Source organism: Lepidochelys kempii, chromosome 1 (genome assembly GCF_965140265.1).
Source record: "Lepidochelys kempii isolate rLepKem1 chromosome 1, rLepKem1.hap2, whole genome shotgun sequence".
Classification (NCBI taxonomy): domain Eukaryota; kingdom Metazoa; phylum Chordata; order Testudines; family Cheloniidae; genus Lepidochelys; species Lepidochelys kempii.
This window is the reverse complement of record NC_133256.1, coordinates 303,962,985-303,990,732: the sequence shown is the minus strand read 5'-3', so window position 1 is coordinate 303,990,732 and position 27,748 is coordinate 303,962,985. Positions and strand designations below refer to the sequence as shown.

Here is a 27,748-nt window from a genome sequence, read left to right as displayed (position 1 = left end):
AGTACTCCTTTTCTTTTTACGAATACAGACTAATACGGCTGTTACTCTAACATCTGAAAATGATCCTCCATAATGAAAATGTTTGGGCAGCTTTAATGATAGGTATTAGTACACACTCTGCCGATATGAAAAAATGAAATAATACCCAACGCTTCATCTTTAAAGCATTTTACAAATGTCAATTAATTCCAGAAGATTCTGTTAAGTGTTGTCATCCCTATTTTTAAAATGGGGACGCTAAAGCAGAAAGGTTTTCTAAGGTGGGTAGTGATGAAAGGGGTTAATGACAGAGCCAAAGAGTATCTGGTTCCCAGTCCTGTGCTCATACCACTAATTCTTTAAGTGACCAATTAGCCTGTTATGCCAACATAAGCACGTCTGATATGACTCGAAGTTTATTGCTGTAGTCGCTTGCAATATAAGTATGCCTGAGGTTTTTTTTAAAATCCTATCCTTTCTATACCTCATGCACTACCACTGAACTTACTTTTTGGTTGATGACCAAACTTAGGCCTTCAAAGAATATTAGGGTTGGAAGAAACCTCAGGACATCATCTAGTCCAAGCCCCTACTCAAAGCAGGACCAACACCAACTAAATCATCCCAGCCAAGGCTTTGTCAAGCCAGGCCTTAAAAACCTGTAAGGATGGAGTTTCCACCACCTCCCTATGTAAACCATTCTAGTGCTTCACCACCCTCCTAGTGAAATAGTTTTTCCTAATATCCAACTTAGACCACCTCCATTGCAACTTGAGACCATTGCACCTTGTTCTGTCATGTGATACCACTGAGAACAGCCTAGCTCCATTCTCTTTGGAACTCCCCCTTCAGGTAACTGAAGGCTACTTTCAAGTCCCCTCTCGCTCTTCTCTTCTGCAGACTAAATAACCCCAGTTCCCTCAGCCTCTCCTTGTCAGTCATGTGCACCAGCCCCCTAATAATTTTCATTGCCCTCCGCTGGACTCTCTCCACTTTGTCCACATCCCTTCTGTAGTGGGGGGGGCCCAAAACCGGACGCAATACTCCAGGTGTGGCCTCACTAGTGCTGAATAGAAGGGAATAATCACTTCCTTCGATTTACTGGCAGTGCTCTTACTAATACAGCCCAGTATGCTGTTGGCCTTCTTGGCAACAAGGGCACACTGCTGACTCATATCCAGCTTCTCGTCCTCTGTAATCCCCAGATCCTTTTCTGCAGAACCACTGCTTATCCAGTCGGTCCCCAGCCTGTAGCAGTGCGTGGGATTCTTCCTTCCTAAGTGCAGAACTTTGTACTTGTCCTTGTTTAACCTCATCAGGTTTCTTTTGGCCCAATCCTCCAATTTGTCTAGGTCACTAGTCTACACTACAGGGGAAATTCGATCTAAGCTACGGAATTTGAGTTACGTGAATAGCGTAACTCAAACCGACGTAGCTTAGATCTACTTACCACGGGGTCCACACTACGTGATGTCGACGGGAGATGCTCTCCTGTCGACTCCCCCTACTCTTCTCGATCTGAGTACAGGGGTTTACAGGAGAGCGATATGCGGTCGATTTAGCGGGTCTGCACTAGACCCGCTAAATCGACCACTGATGCATCGATTGCCACTCGTCAATCCCCCGGGTAAGTGTAGACAAGCTTTTAGTAAAAGCATTATTAGGTTATATGCTACAGCAATGGTTCCCAGACTTTTGCAGTCGTTCATCAGCGGCATTTTTGTTTTTTGGGGGATGGGCCTACCTCCCTGCTCCAGGAGTTGCCGCCTAGACATGACAAAGGGGAGGCCAGCCTAAATGTGAGCAAGGGGCATTACAACCTAGCACACAGGGTCACAGTTCCACTCCGGTTTGGCCTGGCTGACCCTCCATCACCCCATGCACAGGTCACAACTCCTGGACCAGGAAGCCAGGCCTAGCCCTGCAGGACTGGAGCCACCACTGTGGGTTGAGTGTAGGGTGTGCTTGCTCTCCAACCCCCACCCCTCCCTCTGGGACCTCCCCGCTACACTGGGCCATCGACCTATCTAGAGTCTGGTCAGGACCCTCTGTTTGGGAAATACTGCTCTACAAGATTTTTTTCCTCCCCCCTCCACTATAAGCAGAATCCAGTTAAAAAAGTAATTCCACCAACACACTCACAATGCGATTACTATAGAAACCCTCCTTGCTGAGTGGTAATAAATCACCAGCTGTTTAGGATACCAGTTTTGGAAAGGTTTGCACGTGGCGTGACCCTGTACCACTCTGGAACACAGTGTGCATTCCAAGTTTGTTCAAGTGCACATTTTATAATTGTGCCTGAAGGCACGTTTAAAGAGCTTACATTAAGAGCAGAACTGAGCTTAGGGCAGTGAATTCTACAACTATCAGAACAAAATAAGCTTTCCTTCTTTCTCCTTCCCCAGACTCCACCCGGTTCCTCAAAATTGCTGGCCTATTTACAGATGTTTAAGAGAACCTCTGTGTTGTTAGAATGTTTACACCACAGAGCATTTCAAATGCAGTCTGAGCTACACAATCAAGGCCCACCCCAAAGACAAGAGTTGTACTGTACTATTGAAGAATGTACTGGTTCTATGCTCTACCACCATACAAGGCAGCTCTGCATTCCTGCTGGTAACCTTTCATTACCTCTTAAGTTTCCAGATCACTGCCAAACTTCTTTAACTCCACGGAATGATTACAAGGCTTTATAAACAAAAACGTCAGATTCTGTTTTGTGGTTCTGTACAGGAATGCCAAAATGAAGGTAATAACATATAAAAGAGGACTGAGGCCCTATTTAATAATAGTAATAATTCTTTGTACTTCTACAATGTTGTATATTTCTAAAAAGCTTTACAGGTTTTAGTGAATCAAGCCTCAAATCATTACAATGAGGTAATGTATTTATCATGCCCATTTTACACAGGGCTAAACTGAGGAACAGGGAGTTTAAGGGGTTTAGCACAGGAAGTGAAGGGGGATGTGGGATTAGAGTTTAGAAGTTCTGGTTTCCAGTCACACTGCTTAGTCTAGTGGTTCTCAACCTTTCCAGATTACTGTACCCCTTTCAGGAGTCTGATCTGTCTTGCATACCCCAACTTTAATCTCACTTAAAAACGACTTGCTTACAAAATCGGACATAAAAATACAAGTGTGTAACAGCACACTATTACCGAAAAACTGCTTGCTTTCTAATTTTGTCTGTATAAAATTTTAGTTTGTACTGACTTTGCTAGTGCTTTTTTTGTAGCCAGTTATAAAACTAGGCAAATATCTAGATGAGTTGATGTACCCCCTGGAAGACCTCTGCATGGCCCCAAGGATATGTGGGCCCCTGGTTGAGAACCACTGGCTTAATCTACTAAAACCATGCTGTCACCTCATTCCTTAGCTCTTAAAAAAAGTACTCCACCATAAGGATCCAAAGGCTTCAGTTTGCAGTAATGCTGCTGTAGTGTTCTGGAAGATTGAGTTGGAACAGGCTAGGATTTTCATTTTGTTTTTAAATAAGGGATTTAAGATACAAATACTAGGATCTAGAACTAAGTTCCCTGTAAGGTGTGCTCTTGCGCAGGAAGCCACCAAGTGGTACACACTTAACTCCCCCACCCATGGGGCTGCTCATGTAATTACTTATGACTGTGGGGTGAGGATGGCAAAATCAAGGCCAGAGTGATGTGGCATTGTTAACTAGTAAACCAGATGGCTTCATTATTTAAAATAGTTATTTGATAGTACGTGGCTTAACCTAGCCTTGGATGTATTTTATTGGGTTGCTATCAAACCCACTGCTCTCAGGGCCCCACCACTATCATCACAGTGGAGAACTCTGCATGGAGCCCTCATTGGTGCCACACCAGCATGACTCAGCTGGGGTAGTGTCTGCAGGGACAATCACATACAGGGAGCTGGACTGAGCCCAAATCTTCTGTCTTCCAGGACAGATCCCAGGTTGCCTGAACATGCTGGTTCGAGAAAGGGAGAGGCCACCCTGTCTCCACCAACCCAGCGGATGGCTCTCTGCAGGTGACTCCTGATACGGCCTTGTATTTTTATATAGGTTTTTGCACCACACATCGCTGTAGTCTCTGAGCGCCTTCATCACGGCACGAAGCACTGTGACTACACATCTGCCACGTGTTGTTCGTTCTCTCATCCTCTCCCCCCAGGGAGAAGCATGCACAGTGAAGTGTCGTTTTGTCGTCAGGGGGTTATGTTTATTTTTTAAATGCATTAGATCGATATAAAGACACATAGCACCAGGTATAACAGAGAAGGTAAGGTTAAAGAACTGTGTCTTGCATTTGGAGCAGAAAGTGGCAAGGTTTGTGACGGCCCCTGGGCTTGGGGTGAGTTCATTCCAGGCTCAGACCATTCCTGAGAAGGCTCTAGCTCCTGTACAGACAAGCTTGACTCTTACGGTTGAGAGTGAAGCTGTTGACCGTGGTGGTCTTCATCCCAGAGCTTGACTGTTTTTGGTATCCTAGACCCAGGCCATGGAGTGCCTTGAAGGTAAAGGCCAAGACCTTGAACTGGATTTCAAAAGTCTATCAGAAGTCAATGCAAAGTGTGGTGGGATGTGCTCATGGTAGCCTGTGTTGCTGATGGGATAAACTGCAATATTTTCTACTAGTTGGAGTTTCCTAAGTGCTGGAAGCTTCATGCCCAGGTATATCAAATTGCTGTAGTCCCGCTGAGAGGCAATGAAGGTACAAACAACTAGGCTAGGGTCTTTGTCCCTGGGGACGGGGCAGGGGTTGGGTCACAGTGCGTGGGTGCATAGCTATAGTGAAGGGGAAGGGTCCCAATGCAGGAGTGGAGCCTCAGCTTAGCTTAAGTCAGCCCTGAATACAACAAAAGGTATGCCTACACAGCATAGCTTGTGGGGTTCATGCTGTGGGGCTCTTTTCATTGCTGTGTAGACTTCTGAGCTCAAGCTGGAGCCGAGCTCTGGGACCCTCCCACCCTGCAGGGTTCTAAAGCCTGGGCTCCAGGCCGAGCCCGGAAGTCTACACAGCAAAGAAAACAGCCCTGCAGCCTGAGCCCGAGTCAGCTGGCACAGGCCAGCTGTGGATTTTTCTTGGCTGCGCAGACACACCCAAATTGTTAACAGGTAGGTAGATCAACTTTTGCTTTGGAAGCACCTGGGACCCAGGCGGGCATGGGCATCCCAGGAGCATGAAGCAGAGAGAGGAAGTAGATTAGTCAGAGAGCAGCATGTCTTTAGGCTAGCTGGAGAAGAGAGCCAGGCTGGCATGCTTGAGAAAGCAGTGAGCTCGTTACTACAAAAACACTGGCTTCAGCTTGACCAATTTCATTAACAACTGTTAGTCACTCATGAAGATGAATGTGCATTGCCTCAGTTTGGCAGTTTTGCCTAAAACCCACACACAGTGCCATCTATAAGCCTCAAGGTCTGAAACCGTATCACTTAATCACTACACCCAGCCCCTCTGGGACGTCTGAATGTTGCCATTAACCTGGGAACAGCAAAATCACATGACAGCTGAAGGACAGAAAGTGAACATCTTGGCCAATTAAAGGATCGTTTAGGGAGATCACATGCTATTACTAGAATGGAATTTGGTCCGACATCACAGCAGATTCACCCACCACTTGCAAAAAAAGCAGCAGTTACATCATTAGAAGCGATTGGGACCTTGTTTTATTCTCATTCAACAGATGGCACCTCCAGCAGCATGACAGGTCTTTGGTTAAGTACTAATTCAAAGAGTTATTCATGGAATCACCTTCAGCACTTCCTATAGCACATTTGTTTTCCTTGGATGTCTCCCATCTAGCTACTGACAGCCTGAACCTGTTTAGCTTACAAGATCACAGTCCATGGTGGTACAGGTTCAGGGACATGCACTTTAGGTATGTCCTCCTGGCCATTAGGATGTCCCAAGCCCAAGAAGGTGGTACAATTTTCCATAAAGGGTCCAGGGAACATATGTTTGTGTCCTGCTAGACTTGTAATACTAAATTGGTTCTTGTTCATGTAATTTCAATGGTATTATTTTGCAGCACACTCATAGGCTCTCAAAGCACTTTACAAAGGCCTCAATGCTTTTGTGCTGTTCTAGCATATCATTCTCATTCAGCAGACAAGCTGAGAGAAGTCCTATCCCACAGGGCTCCCACTCCTGTGCCTTAAACACAAGACCTTTGATACAAAATTGGAACTAGTGGTATTTGAACAAAATTGTATAAATTCATATCAAGATCATGATCACTACAGAGTTTGAACAGACCTTTCCCTTCTGTATTCTAAAGTGCATACAAAGACAACACCAACAAGTATGGTCTTCAGAACAGCGTGAAGCTTAAAATAGTTACCCAAAGACTATTTTTTGTCCTTGAAGTTAACTCCCCCTACTGCAGTAAAGGCATATTTACATAAATTAAAAGAGTGGAATAAAAATTATGCAACTTAAGTTCAGCAAAGCTTTTTTATTTGTGAGCATTAAGGTACATACATAGACGTGTAATTCTTAAAGAGCTGAATTTGAAATTTGCATAGTTCTTTACAAAGCCAACATCTCTCTCATTCATGTTTGGCACCTGTATTACACAGATTAAGACATTTCAGCATACAACTGTTATTCTTAGAAAACAAACAAATTTAAATTTCAGTCCCCCTCCCCCCAGAATCAGATCTCTCCCCAAAATAATCACAATATTTAAATCCATTTTGAGTTCCAGAGTAAGAAAAGTTAGTATACAACTGTAAAGTTTTTGTTCAAATACAAATACTGAAAGGGTCTTGTGAGAACTATCCATTTTGTTTCTGCTTCCGCTCAGAATTTACAACATATCCCATTAACTTCTGGATAAAAATTCAGATCACTTAAAATGTAAAGTCCTTCACCTTTCGTAAAATGCCAGATTCTCAGAATGAAATAGAGGTGTCATTCTGTGCCATGCCCCTTGATAAACTGCACAAGTTTGGAAGAGGGCATTCATAAATACCGGAAAAGCCAGTTTAAAATTCTTTTTGGGCATATCCTTTCTCCTCCTCCAATAATCAGACTGGCCTAATCTTTTTGAACTAGCAGAATGAAGCCTCACTCATATATTCCAGCTTGACAACAGTTTTGTTTAATTTTCATGTACACCTACTAAAAAGTTAAGTTGTTTTCAGGGAAAGTAAATTAAGAGGATTAAGTGACACATTGCATTCCACTTTTATTGAGTTCTATAAATCTGGGTGCATTTTTGTTTTAGACAAAATGTGTGGCTTTAGCCAAGTGCTTGATGAAAGCAGGAATGCTTTAAAAACTGTTAATTTACTGCCCTAACTGAAGCGAGAAACCTGTATGTATCATTCACAAAGACAGCCACACCCAGGAAATATGATCTGTTAGTTCTAAATCCTACATTGTACGAGAGGAGGAAAGTCTTCTTGGTGAAGACAGCTGTTAAGGTATGTAGCTCACATCACATTTTTCTACATATCTGGGATATGAAAAAGTTAGCATTAAGTGCTCAAAAGCAATACCATAAAGAATAGAGAAATATGAAACTTTCACAAAGTATTACTTATAGTTAAAGAAAGCAAGTTACAGAGCAAGTTTCTTGGTTATTCATTCAGAGTCTTTGGGAATAGGCCAATTTTTAAATGCCCAGATATTACATTTTACAGTAGAAATGCAATGACTTTGAAACATGGTGATACTTCATTTCATGTACACATACCACTCTTAAGACATCATTTTTTTCTTACATTCTACTGAGCAGAAGACCATTCCTTCTATTGGCATGAATTTCTGGCCAATTAGACTCTTGCTACAACAGGAACACAGGAAGCACTCTGTTGTGGCATGCCAGTTGAAGTTGTTGTAGGTTACACGCTGAACTTCTGGATCAATAGCATTATGGCAGCCTTGGCAGACCTGATGAGTGAAAACAGCAATCAAATTATAAAACACATTCTCTCTCCAATTTGTGGAAAGGGTAGAACTCATGGAAGGCAATAGGAATTACTAGCTGCGAATGACCGATGCACAAAAGGGAATAAATACTGTAAGAACTCTTCTGGGCCAAAAGGAAGCTTTAAAGCCTAATTCAGCTATCAGATGGTTTCAAGTAGTCAGCGTACATATTAAAAAATAAGCAAATGAGCAGGCACTAGTGTTTAAAAATTGAAACAAAACAATGAATCAAAGAACCCATTGCAATAGAGCCTAACCTTAAAACATTTATATAGCGATGGTGACTTGAGGCGCCAACCAGGACAAGTCCTCATTGTGCTACATGTTTTATACAGCACCATATTAAATGCCATGTCCAGGGTCAGTGTCATTTTTTGGAACAGCTTGCCACTGACAACACAGCATTGACAGACCTGATGAATTACATAGCCACCGTAGGGGAAGTTACCTTACACCATCACTGACCTCTGCAATTACTTGCATTTTTCATCCACTGATTTCTGTAACACAATTCAGTATGGTCAGTAGCTTCTGTTGTGACAGATATGGCAATCTCCTGAAGTATTCTGGACAAACCTTACTGAATTAAGTTTAAGTATCTTAGGAGTTCATTGTATTACAAATGCAAATGTGTTTGTATTATTGTGGAATTTTATGTAAGGTCTGTGGAGGGAGACCTGACTAATGTAAACTCTGGAAAGTGTTAGGAGCTTCAGAGAACTGTCTGAAACAATGTACCCTCTCCAGTTATACAAGAACTCAGCCTTTGGAAACCCTGTCCTGAGGAGGGGGCCTTTGTCAGCTGATCACCTGTTACATGAGAACAAATCAGAATCCCAAACTGTATAAAGGATTTTTAGATTCATGAACATTCTTGGTCAGAGCAAAAAGGTGTTATGAACTTGTGACCACAGAACACCCCCTGTATGGGGTTTAAGGATGTTTCATCTGCCAGACCCCTTGTTGGAATTGGAGTGAGCTTTGGTAAGCTTATTAGTATGTGTAGGTTCTTTCACCTTAAGAATAAATGTGCTTGCTTAGAAAGGGCTGTGCAGTAACTTAACTGGGGGCAATTATGCTGTTTATAGCCTCTGAGGAGAAGGCAAAGCAGGGCTGCCTAGGCAATCTGACCTGCTGGGGAACTCATACAATGAAGGCAGGACCCAGCAGCCTGGAAATACCCAGGTCAGTAGGGAGAGAGACATGTGTCTCGGCCCAAGAGAGGTGACGGCTGGGGAGCTGGAAACCTGAGAGCAGATGCCCTTGATGGACCATAGAGGAGCAATATGATTGCAGTTGCCCTCAACTGTCACACTTGTGAGCAACCTAATATTTGTCTTACTACCACACCCCTCTTCCCTACTGGGATTATGGCCCTAAGTTTCTTGTGCAATTCCACACCTCCTCTCATCCCTCTGGTAGCATTGTGCAGCCTTTAAAGTAATAGGAACTGCAAAGACTACTTTGGAGTAGATTAATTTGCTTTTCACCGTAATACACTATAACTCTTTGGCCTGTATCACAAACCAGTCCTGAAATCCTTACTCTGGTAAGACTCCCATTATAACCACGTATTATGGTGAATGGTATTACGGTAACGGTATTATGGTAACATTTCCAAAAGATAAGGTCCAGGTTTGGATGGTCAGTTACGGTCTTAAAGCCACACCATGACTAACAGGTTTTCAGAATTTAAAGGGATATTTTATTTTCATTGTATACACTGATTTAAAATGCCCATTAAAAATATTCTCTCAAAATATTTTAGTTGCATTCTTAAATGAGCATTTTCACTCCAGTACGCACAATGAAGATTTGTTTTTAAAATTCTATTACACGCATACTCACTCTCTCACCATATGGAATCCCCAAGTGGACTGTTTGTCTTAACTATTGTTATTGGACATACAACAGTCCACAGAATAAGGTTCCCTATGATGCTAATTCTAAATATCTGGATCTATGTAACACTGCAAAATATAAGACAGAAGCAGGCTGAAATAAAAACTTTGCTAATTTGGCCAGCCCAAAAGAAGAGGAGAGAGTCAGGTCAACATTTGACAAATCAACATGCACAAACTAGCAGGAAAAGGCAAAAGTTTCTGGATAGATAATTTAAATGTTGAAGTTAAAAAAAATGGTAGCAAAACTCTTGAGTAACTAACATACACAAGCTCATGCCCCCACCCCTACTTTTTTGATTAGGCCCTCTAGTGCTAGGTTTTTTTAACCTCACAAAACTACTCCAACATTATCCACCCTCTAATCTGTTTTAAACCACTTTTCAGGTGGATGAAATCTGAGGCGTGGATTGAATCTGCAGATTCATGAAGATCTTAGGGTATGTCTATACGGCTTTTTAAAACCCGCAGCAGTGACTCTCAGAGCTCGGGTTTACAGACTTGGGCTTGTGCTATGGCACTAATGACAACTGTTTAGATCTTCAGGCTCAGGCTGGAGCTCAGACTCTGATACCCACCTTCCTCCCTCGGCTTCAGAGCCAGAGTGTCTACACAACTGTTTTTAGCATGTAGCAGAAGCTGTTGTGGGTTTTAAAAATGTAGTGTAGACACACCCTTTAGGGGCCTGTATACAGGGAGTTGTACAGTTGCAGTTGAGGTGACAGTCTGACCAAGGAGATTCAAGCTCAAAAGTCTTCTTTGAAGAGCTTGCTTCAGTTCACAGTTATATTGTGCCCAGACCTGGCCTGCAGGCATTGTTGTTGTTGCAAAGTTAGTTAAGACTATTCAAGGACCAAAATGCTGAATGTTGTTGGCACTGTTCCAAAGGAAGAACAGCACTCTGATTTTATATTTCCTTTCCCAAGTGATGCAACAGCTATGGATGCACCACCAGAGGAAGCCGGACTCTTATCAGTCGAACTGTTTTGTAGTTTATTTCTACGATATATTGTTTCCAAGAATCTTAAAGTGATTTACAGTCAGCCATTCATGAACTGAGCCTCACACCACCACACCATAATGGCTGTGCTTTAGCTACTAAACTATGCATTCTCCTCAGACTTAACCGTTAAGTAACCAAACCTGAAGTACAGGCCTTTTGGAGTTATGCAACATTCAATTAAAACAATGTTATGAAAATGGAAAGACAGGTTTCAGGTCAGTTCATTTAAGCTACAAGGACAATGGTCAGACTGAGAAGAAGGAGGACAGTGTGTTTCGAAGGAAGCATCTCAGATAGCAGGAGAAACACCACAAATTAAAAAATCTGAACTGAGAAGTACTGGGATTATATTATATAAACTTCTGAAGCAGCACACACGTCACATCCATAAAAATCGTTTCCCAGAGCTGTAACTGCCATTGTGTTCTTACTTTTACGTACAGTAGAACCTCAGTTATGAACTGACCTGTCAGTCAACCACACATCTCGTTTGGAACCGGAAGTACACAATCAGGCAGCAGCAGACAGACACTCAGACACAGACACAAAAGGGTGGGGAAGGGGGGGAATACAGTGCAGTACTGTGTTAAATGTAATCTGCTAACAAAATTAAAGGGAAAATTTTAAAAAAGATTTGACAAGGTAAGGAAACTGTGCTTGTTTCATTTAAATTAAGATGGTTAAAAGCAGCATTTTTCTTCGGCATAGTAAAGTTTCAAAGCTGTATTGAGCCAATGTTCAGTTGTAAACTTTTGAATGTTCAGAGTTACAAACATTTCAGTTATGAACAACCTCCATTCCCAAGGTGTTTGTAACTCTGAGGTTCTGCTGTAGTGCCCCCCCCCCACACACACGCGCGATCGTATTATGCCTAGACACTGTATTCAAGGAGCTGAAAGTAAATCCTTAAGCTCCAAGGCAATTCAGAAATGATGTAGAAAAGACATTTTAAATTCTTGGTACTATATAGAGAAATCTTGTAACTTTTTTTGCCCATACATAAATTTAGGAGCTGTTCTTGCCCTCAATAGAAACTGTTATTCACTTCAGTGATTGCAGGACTAGGTCTATAGCAGACCTAAGTAGGCCGATATGGGCCGGTAAGAAGTGTCCACCGGTACCGGCCCATACACAGCCAATGTTTAAGCGCTGTGTCACTGCCCCCCGCCCCCAGGGCCGCCAAAGGGGTTGGGGGGCAAAAGGAGCATCTGCCCCAGGGCCTGGTGATTTAAAAGGGCTACTGCTACCATGGCGGCAGCCAGAGCCCTGGGCCCTTTAAAATTGCCACTGGAGCCCCAGACGGTGTAGGCCAGGCAGCATGGAAGGGCTGGCTGGGGGAGGCTGACCCCCCCCAGTCCCGCCCCTTCCCCCCAAGGCCGGGCCCCCATACCAGTAAGTAATTTATCTTACTTTCACCCCTGGAAAAAAAAGCCAAGAAGAAAACATGAATGAAAAGCATTATTAATGCTTATAGCTTTTCCTGTGTGGATTTCATCAATCATCAAAATACCTACAACAGATGTTCTAGTCATTTAATAGATGGGTACACAGAGGTTAACTAACATGCAACATTACAGATACTGACAGAATTAGAAAGTGGGAGTCAAAATCCCAACTCTCTTGTTCTTCCCACCAGACCACACTCACTTCCTACTTTATGATAATCTGCACTATTACTTTGTGAGTAATTAGTAATACTTGAAAGGTAGTGGTGACATCTGAGATATAAAAACCACTGATGGTGTGGTGATGAAACTGACAGTGTGAAAATGGCGGTAGCTGTGGTTTATGTTAGCAAAATGACTTAATGTCTCCTATATCTTAAAACCATCCTGCTAGCCTGGTAAGTTACACAAGTCGTCATTATTGTATACAGTGTTGTTGTAGCGGTGTTGGTCCTAGGATATTAGAGAGACAAGGTGGGGGAGATAATATGTTTTACTGGACCAACTTCTGTTGGCGAGAGAGACACAAGCTTCTGAGCTTACAAAGGACTCTTCTTCAGATCTGGGAAATGTACTAGGTGTCAAAGCTAAATACATTTCCCAGACCTGAAGAAGAGCTCTTTGTAAGCTTGAAAGCTTTTGTCTCTCACCAAAAGAAGCTGGTCCAGTAAAAGATATTACCTCACACACAAAATCATCATTAACCCATTTTCAGATCTTTCAGTTTCTAGGTAGTCTTAGTCCAAGTTTACATACTAAATGCTCTGTAAGTTGCCTAGTTGGTTAACAGATTGCATTCTTTTAAACAGCTTCTATATATACACGAATTAGAAAATTATTTCGGTATCAAGAGAAAGTAGAAGACAACTGATGGACTTTGACCCAAATTGAAACAATTCATACCTTAGATAATATGGATGAGAATGTGATTGTATACTGTACCATCAAAAGTTGTCACTCTCATTTCTACAAATCAAGATAACTTCAAGTATCTTACCACAGCATGGTTCTTCACGTAGCATGGTTTGCAGACAGGCTTGTCATTTACCATGACATAGATTTCCCCAGCCAAGACGCAGTCACAATCAAAGCAGCAAAAGTGTTTCAGGTGCCAGTTTTGACCCTCTGCCTGGGTATATTCATTGCTGAATATCAGCTATGGGGGAAAAAACACCACAAATGTATGATTTGAACAGTATTTCTGTCTAGGAAACTTTATACCACTAACAAGGCATGTTGCCAGGTTTCCAAAAATTGGACATTTGATTACACTGTTTCTGAATCCAGATTGTTCATGCACATTTAAATGTACATTCCATGCACATTTAAAGTTACATTTGCTTGGCTTTGTTTCAGATACCCTCTGACTCTGTTAATGCAGTAGATTCCAATGGCATTAATATGTCTGCTCTCTGCATTTTGCATTAAGATATTTGTGTAATTTAGCAAGGCACTCCACCTAGCGTCCTCAGCAAGAAAGACAAACAAGACCTAGCTAACTGCATTATATTCCACATAAGTCAGCTCTCATTTAATTGATGATTAAAATGTATCACTCATCCCTTTGTATAGGACTGTTTTGTTAATATTCAGTTACTTTCAGAAGGAAAGACTGGTTCGCAGTAAAACACCTATATTCTAAATATGTACGGGGGGGGGCTGGGGGCTTTGCCTACCTCATCACATCCAGCACATCGGGGTTTCTCACTGTCACAGTAGTGTCTTCCACAATATAGGTTTCCATTCTTCCAGAAGTAGATCATGTCCACCAGAAGTTCATTACAGGTGCAGCACACAAAGCAAGCGGGGTGCCACAGTTTGTCATATCCAGCACGCTCAGCATAAACAGCTGGATCACCTTCTTTCATGTTTAATTTGCAGCGGTAGCAGGACTATAATGAAGCCATCCAAATTAAGTCAAGTTAGATATAAAATGAGGATATATAAAATATCTATAAAAAAAACTCCACAATTTGTATTTCAATAAATCCTAACTTCCTAGCTTAAAATTAAGGAGGTGGAATTACTCCCAAGGTCAACGTTAGTAAGTTTTATCCCAGATCAAATAATAGGTTTAATTAAGCAATAATACAAGAAGATCAGTGCTATGCCAGCATAGCACCAATGCTGATTAATTGGATGGTGGTTTTTGCAATGTGTATATTTATCCACTGGAACTGAACTGAGACCACCAGAAAATTTCACATGGTTCATGGAACAGTATGAAAGTAAATTAGTACATGTTACTACAGGAGTTCTATGGGCTGTATCATATAGGAGGTTAGACTAAATGAGCACAGTGGTTCCTTCTGGCCTTGAAATCTATGAATCTGTGCAGAGTCAAGAACAGCACCCAAGAGATGAGTGACCATTATCCTATTAGCTAATCCAGTATTCTGTGGACCAACTCTTCATGAGAATGAGGAATAACTAGTGAAACCAATAGTTGCTGGAGTAAAATTGGATCACATGAAATAAGAATAAGGTCATATACTTTTTAGTATTGAAAAGATTATAAAATAGTGGCTGTATCTGCTAAACAGAAGGCACATACTGTTCCTATTTCAAAAATCTTTGTGTTAAGCCTACACTCCTCTGCTTCTGAGCCACTCATGGCTGTTGTCCAATTATCTATCTTTGGGCAGGGGGAAGGAAAAGAAAAGTATAAACACAATCATACTACAAATAGGTTCCAAGAAGTCTAGGCATATTGTTTTACTAATATTTATATTTATACTGAAGTGGTTTTGTCCGCCAGTTGGAGTGTAGAGATGGTGTATGCTATACAGTTTATTTATCACTTACGCACTTCCTGCACTGATTGGTTTTATTTCATTGTGTGCCTCTTTTCCTCTCTCCAATAGCTATACTGTGAATATGAAACTCTCCACTGACTAGCTACTATGATCCCTCTATTCTGATTGGCTCCTTTCATTTTTCCCCCCCCCACACAACTGAAGTCAATAAAATATTCTATTCTGCTTTTTGCTCCTTTCAAATAAAATATTTCCAGGAAGTGTACATAAAAGGGAGAGTCCAAATAACCTAAATAAATAAATAAAAAATGGGGCAGTGAAACTGCTGAAGGGGTAAGTACTAGAAGTAATAAATATTCTTTTGGCTCATATCCTTACTTCAGGCCTGCTTCTGTTCCCATAGGAAAACTTCCCACTGGCTCCAGTTAGTTTCAGTGTGAGCCAGAGTAGGACCTCCATGTACTCCATCTCCCCTGCAACCCACTAGCCTTGTGGGAAAAAAAGAGGGGTATTATTCACACAAGATTTTTTTTCCCTCCACCAGATAGATAAAGTTTGACTCACTGAACCCTGACTATCCAATCTCCCTGCTCTACAAGGCTTCTTATTTATAGCAAAACAAAAAGTTCATTTTAATGAATATGTATTTGAGTGTGCCCTGATACCTTGATAAAACCAATTTTTTACCTGCATTGGGAGAGTCCCAACCACCCCCTTTTAAATTCAGTTTGGAAACACACAAATGTATATGGGCCACAATGTCCCTATTTGCCCCCTTCTTACCTGGGCAAATCATGCTACACTGAGGTGCTTTAGGTTACACACTCCTAGGAGATTTAAATGGGAGAGAACTGGCAACAGGGAATTTTCTGTAAATGCTCCTCCACAGGGGGTTGTGAGCTACGTTTCCCTTGATCCAGTGTAATCCAGAGCAGTTTATCATCACACTTTGCACAAGGGGGTGCTTCTAAGAAAATATTAGTTTATTTTGTAACAGGAAAGATATTGATGCTGCAGTATCACAAGAAGGTGGTTCTGACTGCATGACACATCTTGTTGTATTATAGCTTAATTTCACCATGGCCTGTTAATAGGGGTTTTGCTACACATGGGCATGTTATTTTAACATGTGGTAGTAGCAGCCCTTCTTGCAATGGGAGTCTTGTTATTTATTTCAAAAAGTAGTTTCCAATATCTAGTTTGCTGCAGCAGTTGAATAAGAATTGCAGAGGTGGTCAGATAGAGTTCCTTAACTGCATCAGTCCACACTTCGTTTAAAAGCTTTGAATATACTAGACAAAATGCTACAGAATCTAGCCCTATGTTAGGAATAACTCCTATGATACACTTACAAAGAATGAACTCTAAAGTTAGATTCCTCCCCCACACAACCCCATACAATCCATGCATTATTCCATGTTTTTTTTCCTGAGATATTCCAAAGTTACTAAAAACACTCATTCAGTTGTAGCAGTTCCTTGTAAATAGCTCATGTGAATAATATGAATTCCAGTAATTTCACTATCTGCTCTTTGAACCCCAATAGCAAGGCTAGGAGGGGCAATCAGTAAGAAGTCCTAAATTCTGGTAACAAGTCACCTGTGGTTCAGTCTAACCCCCAGTTAAACTGCATTGCTTATACACAGGTATCCGAGATATACACAGCTAGAGTTTGTAATCTCTAATCCTAACAAAGCAAGTATGGTTAAAACATACTTGTATAAGAATATAAAGGAACACAAGAGGTAGTACTTATTTGCTTCATTTTTGTGGAACTGTCAACTAAGATCTTATTCAGATCCTTCTTGAGACAATAAAAATTTACTCCCCAATACTGGGAATTAATGGCTTTCCTTCAACACTGCATAGAACTGAAGACCATGCTAGAGAAAGAAAGTGTAGTTCTCAACATGAAAATTTGACTAGTCAAAATATCAATGAATTTCACCGTCTGGTGAGGAAACTTACTTTATTAGGAATATATAATCTTTTGCTCTTCTTTAGTTTTAGGTAAAAATCAGCAAGTTAAGTTACCTCAGAAAATCTTCCCTTCCCAGCAAGAGAGAGAGAGCACGCACGAACAGACTACTAAGAGCATTCCTTCCCCTTAGGGGATTAGTTTATAGCATAAAGAAAGAACACTATTCTCATCCATGATCACTTCATTAAGAACCACACTGTTATATTACTTATGAGAATAAGGTAGGATAGTCTACATAGTTAGGAAGCTTAGAGGTATTTGCTGTATACTTTTTTTTTTAATACTGCCAAGAGTCATGTATTTCAAATACATTCAATGTACAAGCTCAGTAGGTTAAAATTGTAGTTTGCATGGTATCTGACAGCTGTCTACTTGTAGCCTTTGATATTGCCTGCTGCTATCTTTATACTTACATACTGGGATCCTTTTTGACCTGATGACTTGTCCTCCATTGCTCCTACAGGTGCTGAGGTGCTTCTGTCACCATTAGCATTATTCTTGTCAGTAGCTTTAGCTTCCACCTCACTAGGGAACTTGACATCTCCCACACCAAGTGCCTCATTCTTGTATTTCTTCACAAACTGTTCCATCTGCTTCACCTCATTAGGAGATAACTCATGGCATTTCGAAGGATCCTGATCATGAGCAGGCAGCTGCTTAGCCAACTGTTTCTTCCTGTACTGAGCACCTTCTGAGCCAGCCACAGGCTGTTTCTCTTTTGGAAGCATCTGCATATACTGTCTAGCCTAAACCGGAAGAATTAGATATCAGATGCCAATTATGGAATCTAGCTTTTTAAACAAGTGGCTAAAACCAACAACAGTTGAATTAATCACTAGCAAAATCTTCTATATAAACATTAAGCTTCCAAATTTTAGTAGATCTAGATGAATGCAGTAGATTAACTGACTTCTGCCCAACATGAAAGACATGCTTGATTCCAAGCCTATAACTACGTTAAAAAAATAGTATTTACTCCTGTAAATAATATCCAACAATGCTTAATATTTATATAGCACTCTACATACATGTTGACAATGTTTTCAAAGTATTTTACAGATGGAGAAACTGAACCAAAAAGCATTGGGCAGCTTGCCCAGGGCACAGAACCAATTACAAATAATTGTGGCAAAGAGGAAGATAGTTTCAGGAAAGCAAGTACAAAACTAAAAATACAAATCGATAAATGAATGTTAAGTACTGAAGGATTTAGCATATGTAGTTTTAAGAAAGTCACTAAAAAAAGATACTGCATCCTATCATAGTTAGAAGCAGGCCACAAAGAGAGCATCTCCAGCTATGGATCACATTGCACTCCAGTACATAAAGTCAACAATTCAAGTTAAAAAGTAAAATAAAAATCCCCAGAAGGCTATCTAAGTGTCTCATCTGGTTGAGCTGCTAACAAACTAAAAGAAGCTTTTCTTTTAGAGGTCAACACTGAGCTTGTTCTTACCATATACAGTAACAGAAACGTGCAGCATTGAGTGCTTCCCCTTACTTTAAACAATGACATAAATTGTATTTTTTTTTAAACAGTACATCCCATTTCATTCAGTCCTTCTAGAAAGGACAGATTTGGGCATTTGTAAATTCTCTTAGTGCCATTACTAAAGGCATATGCCTAATGCAATGTTTAATCCTAACTATTAGATAAGAACATGGCCTCTTCCCCACCACTTCCAAAGTAAAAACCTCAAACAGACAGACAGACAGCGTGCAGTAAACTATAACCTACTGAAATCCATATGAAGACATCAGGGCCACAGGCTGAATACCAGCACACTTTTATTTGAGAGGTGGAGGGGGAAAAAAGGAGGAGAGAATCAGGTTTTGAAGCAACTGGTAATTTTAAAAGCTATGAAACAAGGATCAGAAATACAATCAAATCAAAAACAAGGACTTGATCCTATACAAGATCCACAAATGCTGACCCTTATTGTGGATTCCCTCTGCCTCCCCTTCAACCACCAAAATAGAAAAAAAAAAAAAAAAACAAACAAACCCAAAAGCCCCACACCCCAGTTAAATGTTATCACTAAGCAGAAAGTAAGTTCTGCATTTCTTACCAGTGTCTGATTCTGAACAGGAGGAGCCCATTCATATGTCACAGTATTGATGGATATATTCTTCTTGGCAGACACTGGATTAGTCAGTATCATTACGTTGCGTTTATACATGGGAATTCCATCAGTTTTCAGCTTTGCAATAAGGGTTGTGTATTTTGTGTCTTCAAAGAGCTTCCCCACTTTACGATCTTCCTCGTTGCTTGTGAGGACATCATGTTCTTCCTGGCCACATTTGCAGTTTCGACATATTTTTCTATAATTTTGGAGGAATATAGGCAGTTAGCACCCTAACTGCAGGCCGAATCTCACATTAGTTACATGCATCAAAGTGAACCACTAAGAAAGCACATCTGCTGCCTTCCAAAAATGTAGATCTATCCCTATAATAATTTTGTGTTTTTAAAAAAGGAATAGAGCAGAAACTAGGTGACCCTTCTGAAATTAAAGAGGTTTTCCATCATTCCTGTAGTAATCTTCTTTGCCCTTAAAAGACCCTATCTTTATAAACCTCAAGTGGTAATTTCTCTACCAGTTTTGACACTTCCCTTTTATTGCACATACCCACAGTGGTTTAAAACAAGGTCAGATATTGCAATATTCACTCAAGAGGACAAATGCAAAATCTATATCTGAAGTGGCTACCACAAGAAAAGAACATAAGAATCGACATACTGGATTAGACCAATGGTCCATCTAGCCCAGCATCCTGTCTTCTGACCGTGGCCAGTGCCAGATGCTTCAGAGGGAACGAACGAAACGGGGCAATTTATCGAGTGATCCCTCCCCTGTCATCCAGTCACAGCTTCTGGCAGTCAGAGGTTTAGGGACGCCCAGAGGGAGCTGCGATCAGCTGAACCTGCGGCTCCCACTGGGCGTCTCTAAACAAACCAGCCCGGCCCTCCAGGGGGCTTACCCTGGCAGGCTGCGTGCCAAAGGTTGCCAATCCCTGCCATATAGGATTTTGAAGACTATCCACCTTCAAGATCACCATCATTTTCTACAGTTTCAGAGTTATCTGCCAATGATAGTGTTTCAGTCACATCATGTATGTCACATAGCACAGTATATCACCTGTAGCAAAAAGAAAAAGAAAAATCTTCATCATCCAGAAACAACCATAGATAAATTTGTGATAAGAACCAGCAGATTACAGAAAGAGGTAATTGATGAAAAAATTGCCTAGTTTGTTTATGCAACGAACTCTTTCTGTATGATTGAGAACCCACACTTGATTAACATGATTCAGTCATTAAGACCAGGATACAGTCCACCCAACAGAGCAGATGTTGCAGGCAAATTGCTGGATAAAGTGTATGAAAGAGAAATTGAGCAGTGTGCAAAAGGCCTGGAGGGTGAAATTGTTAACCTGAGTCTTGATGGGTGGAGCAATGTCTACAATGATCCTGTTGTGTGTGCTGGTGTGACAGGAGAAGAAGGGAATGTCTTTCTTACAGAAAGAATTGATACATCAGGAAATGCACACACAGCAGAATACTTATAAGTAGCAGCAGTAAAAACTATAACAAACTGAAAAAAATTTCAAATGTCTAGTACGCAGCTTGGTCACAGACAAAGCTGCAAATGTATCCAAGATGAGAAGAAATTTAGAAGAGAGTCCCAAGCTAACAACATGCGATTGCAGTGCTCATTTGCTGTACTTCCTAGCCAAAGACTTCAGTGTTTCAGAAATACAGTAACTCCTCACTTCACATTGTAGTTATCTTCCTGAAAATGCTACTTTAAGCGAAACGATGTTAAGCAAATCCAATCTCCCCATAAGAATTAATGTAAATGTGTGTGTGGGGGGGTTAGGTTTCAGGGAAATTTTTTTCGCCAAACAAAAGAGTGTGCGAGTGTGTGTGTGTGTGTGTATGTGAGAGAGAGTGTGTGAGAGAGACTCTCACATTGCCCCTTTAAGTACGCTGACCCCACTCTAAGTACACTGCCTTTTTAAGTAGATCAGCAAGTTGAGACAGCAGCTGCTGCTATCAAGCTCCTTCAGTCCAGAGCCCTTTGTGTCCCCCCCACCCCTGCTCTGTGGAGATGGGGGGACAGGAGTGGTGGACAGGAGCAGGGAGAGGACGACACCCTGACATTAGCATCCCTCTTCCCCCTCCCGCCCTGCACAGCAAGCGGGAAGCTCCCAGGAGCAGCTCCAAGGCAGAGGGCAGGAGCAGCACAGGGCAGTGGGGGGAGGGACAGCTGACCTGCCAGGCAATGGATATCCTGCTGAGTGGCTGCTGCACAGGGAACTTAGGGGAGCTGATAGCTAGCTAGGAACCAGGGTGAATTGGCAGCCCACCTATCAGCTAGCTCCAACAGGCTGCTCTCTCTGCAAGCGGTGGACAAAGCAGGGGGCTGCCAAACAACGTTATAAGGGAGCACTGTGCAACTTTAAACGAGCATGTTCCCTAACTGATCGGCACCATAATAACAAAACAGCATTAACCGGGATGACTAAGTGAGGAGTTTCTGTAAAGGCGAATGTTATTGAAATTGCAAAATACTTCCATAACAACCACTTTGCAGCAGCTGCTCTGAAAAAAGTGGGAGGAACCAAGCTAATGCTCCCACAAGATGTGTGATGGAACTCATGATTGGACTGTTTTGAGCACTATACCAAGAACTGGCCTAATCTGATGATAGTCTGAACAAAATTGTGAAAAAAAGAGATGGTACTGTCACAGCCAAAGTTCTCAACATTGGGCTTAAGAGAAATGTTGAGCACATGCCGAATACCCTGAAGACTATTTCTGTAGCCTTGAACAAAATGCAGGGAAACAGCTGTTTTATTGCTGATGCTGTTGAAACTGGGAAGGAACTGAGTGAGAGCTTAAAAAGAGAAATATGCAATGACAGAGTTTAAATTACAAGTATTAAAAAAAAAACAAATGGAACAAACACTATCTCCAGCTCATTTCTTGCAAATATTCTCAATACTCGGTTCCAGGGTCAAACCTTAACTGCTGAAGAAGAGGAGTTGGCTCTGACATGGATATCCATCAATCATCCCTCCATAATGCCAACTATAATAAACTTCAGAGCTAAGTGTGAACCACTCAAGAAATATACGTTTGCTGATGTTTTAAAGAAAGTCACACCAGTGAACTAGTGGAAGTCACGTAAGCACTTGGATTCAGAGACTGTTGAAGTGATAATCTCACTTTTAATAGCAGTAGCTTCTTCCGCTGGTGTAGAAAGAATATTTTCTTCCTTTCGAATAATTCATTCCAAATTGAGAAATCATTTGGGACCTGTAAAAAGCAGGAAAGCTTGTTTTTCCTTTTTCAGATTATGAACAAAACAGGAAACTGAAGGTGAAGACGACTGAGTTAGCTGTAGAAGCCAATATTTTAAGTTTCTCATGTTGACCTGGCCGACAGTTGATTTAATTTTTATTTTTATAAAAAAAAATTTAAACTATTTTAGTTAAAAAATTTTAACAAAAAGAAACCGGATTTTAAAAATCTTGAATGTTTAACTAAAGTCAAATGCTTGTTTTGTTAAAATATTATGTTTGCTGTTGAAGAAAAAAATCCAGAATATACAACGTTGTTGTTTTAGTTAAATAAAACAATTTAAACGTCTGTCTGGTGATATTCTCCTCCTAATACAGCATGGCAAGAAAATCTTCCAAATATTAATGATTAACCTATTGAATTGGAGATAGTTGGATATAGTTCACCTCCCAATGACTTCAAAAATATCTACTTCAATTACCTTTGGTAAATGTAATAACCAAACAATTCATTTTCTGATTTAGCTAACTAATCTGAAAAGTTTTCAAAATAGATCACTTTAAAAACATATAGTGTGTACCTTCTAAAAATGAAACCTACATCTGAGTTGTGAAGAATATGTATTAAGGTTATAACAACCAACAAGAATGCATTTATGTAGAAATCCATGATTAAATCGAATCTTCATGACTAGTGATTTAAATCATGATTTAAAAATCAAAATTTAAATCAAATCCACCCTGTTGCAGAGCCGCTGGCCATTATTTTTGAAAACTTGTGGTGATCGGGGGAGGTCCTGGATGACTGGAAAAAGGCAAATATAGCACCCATCTTTAAAAAAGGGAAGAAGGAGAATCTGGGAACTACAGACTCACCTCAGTCCCTGGAAAAATCATGGAGCAGGTCCTCAAAGAATCCATTTTGAAGTACTTGGAGGAGAGGAAAATGATCAGGAACAGTCAACATGGATTCACCAATGGCAAGTCATGCCTGACCAACCTGATTGCCTCCTATGATGAGATAACTGGCTCTGTGGATATGGGGAAAGCAGTGGACGTGATATACCTTGACTTTAGCAAAGCTTTGATATGGTCTTCCACAGTATTCTTGCTGACAAGTTAAAGTATGGATTGGATGAATGGACTATAAGGTGGATAGAAAGCCGGCTAGATCATTGGGCTCAACGGGTAGTGACAAGGGCTCAATGTCTACTTGGCAGCTGATATCAAGCAGAGTGCCCCAGGGGTTGGTCCTGGGGCTGGTTTTGTTCAACATCTTAATTAATGATCTGGATGATGGGATGGATTGTACCCTCAGCAAGTTTGCAGATGACACTAAGCTGGCGGAGAGAGGTAGATACTCTGGAGGGTAGGGACCGGGTTCAGAGTGACCTAGACAAATTGGAGAATTGGGCCAAAAGAAATCTGATGAGGTTCAACAAGGAAAAGTGCAGAGTCCTGCACTTAGAAGGGAAGAATCCTACGCACAGCTACAGGCTGGGGACCAACTGACTAAGCTGCAGTTCTTCAGAAAAGGACCTGGGGATTACAGTGGACGAGAAGCTGGATGTGAGTCAACAGTGTGCCCTTGTTGCCAAGAAGGCTAACGGCATATTGGGCTGCATTAGGAGAAGCATTGCCAGCAGAGTGAGAGAAGGGATTATTCCCCTCTATTCGGCATGGGTGAGGCCACATCTGGAGTATTGTGCCCAGTTTTAGGCTTCCCATTACAGAAAGGATGTAGACAAATGGGAGAGAATCCAGTGGAGGGCAATGAAAATCATTAGGGTGCTGTTGTACATTACTTATGAGAAAAGGCTGAGGGAACTGGGCTTATTTAGTCTGCAGAAGAAGAGTGAGGGGGGATTTGATAGCAGCCTTCAACTATTTGAAGGGGGGTTCCAAAGAGGATGGAGCTAGGCTGTTCTCAGTGGTGGCAGATGACAGAACAAGAAGCAATGGTCTCACGTTGCAGAGGGGGAGGTCTAGGTTGGATATTAGGAAACACTGTTTCACTAGGAGGGTGGTGAAGCACTGGAATGTCCATCCTTAGAGGTTTTTAAGGTCCGGCTTGACAAGCCCTGGCTGGGGTGATATAGTTGGGGTTGGTCCTGCCTTGAGCATGGGTTGGCCTAGATGACCTCCTGAGGTCTCTTCCAACCCTATGATTCTGATTCTTGAGCTGGCAGCAGCACTTACAGTGTGTATGTTTGGGGGTGGAGGCGTGGGGAATGAAAATCAGCTTCTTTCCTATACTTCCCACCAGATCTACAGGTTGTGGAAAGTGGTTTCCCTTCCCTTCTATTCTCAGGGGATGGGTTTATTAACTCAGAACAAATTAAAAGTTCATGAAGGTCAGGTTCAGCGCCTCTGCCCTCACCTTCCCCCTGCCTGGATGTGTGTGTTAGGATGAGGTGGAGGGAAAGTGGGGATTGAAGAAGTTGAGACAGCCAACCTATTTATACAACTCTGGGACATATCCTGGTCTTTACCACATCCATTTTGTGCTGGCTCCTGGCACAGAGCAAACAAAGCTGGCAGATTCAGCTGCCCAAGAAGAGTTCCATATCCACTGTACTACATCGGAGCAATAAATATGTTGAGCAAAGGGAAAAGAGTTCTGTAGCATGCCCTCCCCTTCCTCTCACTAGCACAGGTTTGGTTTAACAGCCCTAAATCTCAGGGTCCTGGCCTTCAGTATAAAGGAAATACAGGTACTCCACACCTCTTCCCCCTGTAGGTGTAGATCTTGCTGGGAATGAATAAACTTGAGTGCAAGGTTAGACCGTAAACAAGGGTGTGACCGGCTGTGTGCCAGAGATAGTGTTTTCAGGCTAGTTGAGATAAATGAGAACACCCTGAACTGATACGCTTGAAAGTAGATAAGACAAGGACATAAGCAATTATCACACAATCTGCCCAGTGTCCAAACCACTTAGATTCAAGAATAGATGTTCGTAGCTAGGAAAAGTATACATAAATGGTACAGTGTGACACATGATTTGGTATTATGGCATCACCTTATATGCAAGCCCCACGTCTGGACCCGTCCAATGTGGGCATAGAGCTGTTACATGCCTAATTAAGTAACCTGAGTTACCAGAAAACAAGATGAAATGTTCTCCTAGAACTGGATGAGGTGTTCTGAATAAGCAGAGCGGAAAAGGTCTTGAAGGAAATCCTAAAGTCCCCCTTCTACTGGTATAGCCCCTTGGAGCAGTGCAATTTAAAACATCCTCAGTGCTGCTGCAAGATGCGCCTAAGGACCTGCCTTTTGGCCCCAGAATGAGGAAAGATATGAAATGTGGCTTAAGCCACCATATTTTCCACCCAGGTGCTGAAGGGTTACATGATTTTGAGGAAAGTACTGGTCCCAAATAGTGTTTTTGTGAATGTGGCAGGCTATTAGCATCTTTTGGTAGTCACACAGCATTGTGAATTCTCAGACTGCATTTCAAAGGGCAAGTCAGAACATTCCCCGCTACTTGTAATAGGTTACGTTACAGGACTCCAGTCTTACTTTCCCACTAGATGAGAGCGTATGTAATCATACTGTAAAGGCTAGTCTATACTGGCAAGCCGCGGCAGCACCTTAACATGGCTTGTGTAGTTGCAGCAGAGCGCTGGGAGAGAAAAAAACACCTCTGTGAGGGGCGTAGCTACCAGTGCTGCTGCCCTGTCTACACCAGTGCTTTACAGCACTGAAGCTTGCTGCACTCGGGGGGTGGGGAGGTCACACCCCTGAGCAAGAAAGTTGCAGCGCTGTAAATTGCCAGTGCAGACAAGCCCTAAGACAGTGGTTCTCAACTTTTTTTACCCAGGGACTCCAAAAACATAAATAGACAAACCTGCAGACCCCCAACCAGAGGCAATACATGGGGGTGGGGCACGTGAGGCCAAATGCCCTCCTCCCTCCCGATTTCTGCCTTCCATTTGGCCCTGCTCCCTGAAATGCTGATGTAGCAGGACAGAGCAGTGGTGTGTCTCCTTGGCTAGTTGCTGCCTGCTCGTGGAGTCAATGGCTGTAAGGCAATCCCTTCTGATAGCAGGGGGGAGATCTTTCTTCTGCAGTAATTTTGAAATTTTTGGTTGCACCCCTCCCCAACCCAGACAGGCTGGGTGGCCTCCTGGGGTGAGCTGGGGGTTGAGATAGTGCTTCCTCCCCAAATCTGCCCACCTGAGGCTGAAGCCCAAGCCTTGGCAGACCTCCTGAAACATGTTCATGACCCCACACCCCTGGTTGAGAAGCAGTGCTGTAGAAGATTAATATTAGACAATGCTGGTCAGTGTATAAAGTTTTTTTCCTCCCCTTACAGGGAGGTTTTGCCAAGTTTATAGAAGTCTGCATTTCAACAGTTTCCTTGACTTCCAGTAGTGGCAAAACCCTGCAGGAATAAGTCTATCATCAATTCACCTGATACTTTAATTTGAACAGTAGATTCCATGCTGCCTTATTTTAACAGTTTTTAAGTCTTTATTTTACTTATGGTTTTTAATAGATCTCTTAAAAAGAAAAACCCTGATGGTGATAGTGGTTCAGAAATGCCACAACAAAAACAAAACAAACCCCAAACAATTAGCCTGATAATGCTAAACTGCTCAGAGAAAAATAAGTGTTGTGGACAATTGTGAAGTCTTAAGACTACAGTATTAATACCCCACCGAGAAGAAGTGGGTGCATCCCTGCCACTCAGTATTGTTGTGGGTTATTTGCAGACACCACTACATTGTAGACATTGACTTACACATAGTTTATGACCTTGAAGCCTAGACAGTTTTTTTTTTTTTAAAAGCTTAGACTTTCAAATAGTTCTGTAGCAATTCGAAAATAACCTGTAGTTACATGACTTCATAATTACACCATACATGTGGCCCTATTTATGACAGATCCTTTCACCTCTGTCTTCCAAGCCATCCTGTGCTTTGAATAGAAAGAGGCTTATAGTTTCCAAACCTGGTCTGTTCCAAAGAAGGGAAATGACCTGCCACCAGCTAGCCATACAACTCTCAATCTTGTTCTCCAGAAAAAGCCTATGAGGTCTTTCACAAAAACATAAGGAGAATCCCCAGCAGCTCTTTCAAGCGTGTTATATTGTTTTCAGGCCTGACACTACAGCAGGGGTTTTCAAACTGGTTGTACCATCAGCAGTTGGGGGTCGCTGCAATCCCTAGTGTGTGGATGATACCATTTTACTCTTCACAGCGTGACCTCTTATGTATGGTGCACGCGAGGTCACGATGCATGGAGAATACCATTTTGCTCTACATAATGGCATCCTCCACACAGCGTGACCTTGCACACACCACACATACAAGGTGACACTGTGTCACCATTTTGTAGAGCAATATGACATCAACCATGTGGCATGACCTCACAGTATAGGCATTCAAGGTCATGTGTGGAGGGATGCCATTTTGCTCTTTTTAAAAATGGTGTCCTCCATGGTGTCTGGG

General features: G+C 41.8%; 1 protein-coding gene across 1 annotated transcript in view; it reads right to left on the bottom strand.

The window, feature by feature from the left end:
- Window positions 1–6,405: 6,405 nt before the first annotated feature.
- Window positions 6,406–27,748, bottom strand: part of TES (testin LIM domain protein) — a 41,935-nt gene continuing 20,592 nt past the window's right edge. The window contains exons 3-7 of the mRNA XM_073328141.1: window positions 19,057–19,309; window positions 17,401–17,733; window positions 13,927–14,142; window positions 13,248–13,406; window positions 6,406–7,862 (exon numbers count right to left, since the gene is read on the bottom strand). Of these exons, the coding sequence (XP_073184242.1) occupies window positions 7,671–7,862; window positions 13,248–13,406; window positions 13,927–14,142; window positions 17,401–17,733; window positions 19,057–19,309 (1,153 nt within the window). The 3' untranslated portion in view covers window positions 6,406–7,670. The remainder of the gene's footprint in view (window positions 7,863–13,247; window positions 13,407–13,926; window positions 14,143–17,400; window positions 17,734–19,056; window positions 19,310–27,748) is intronic.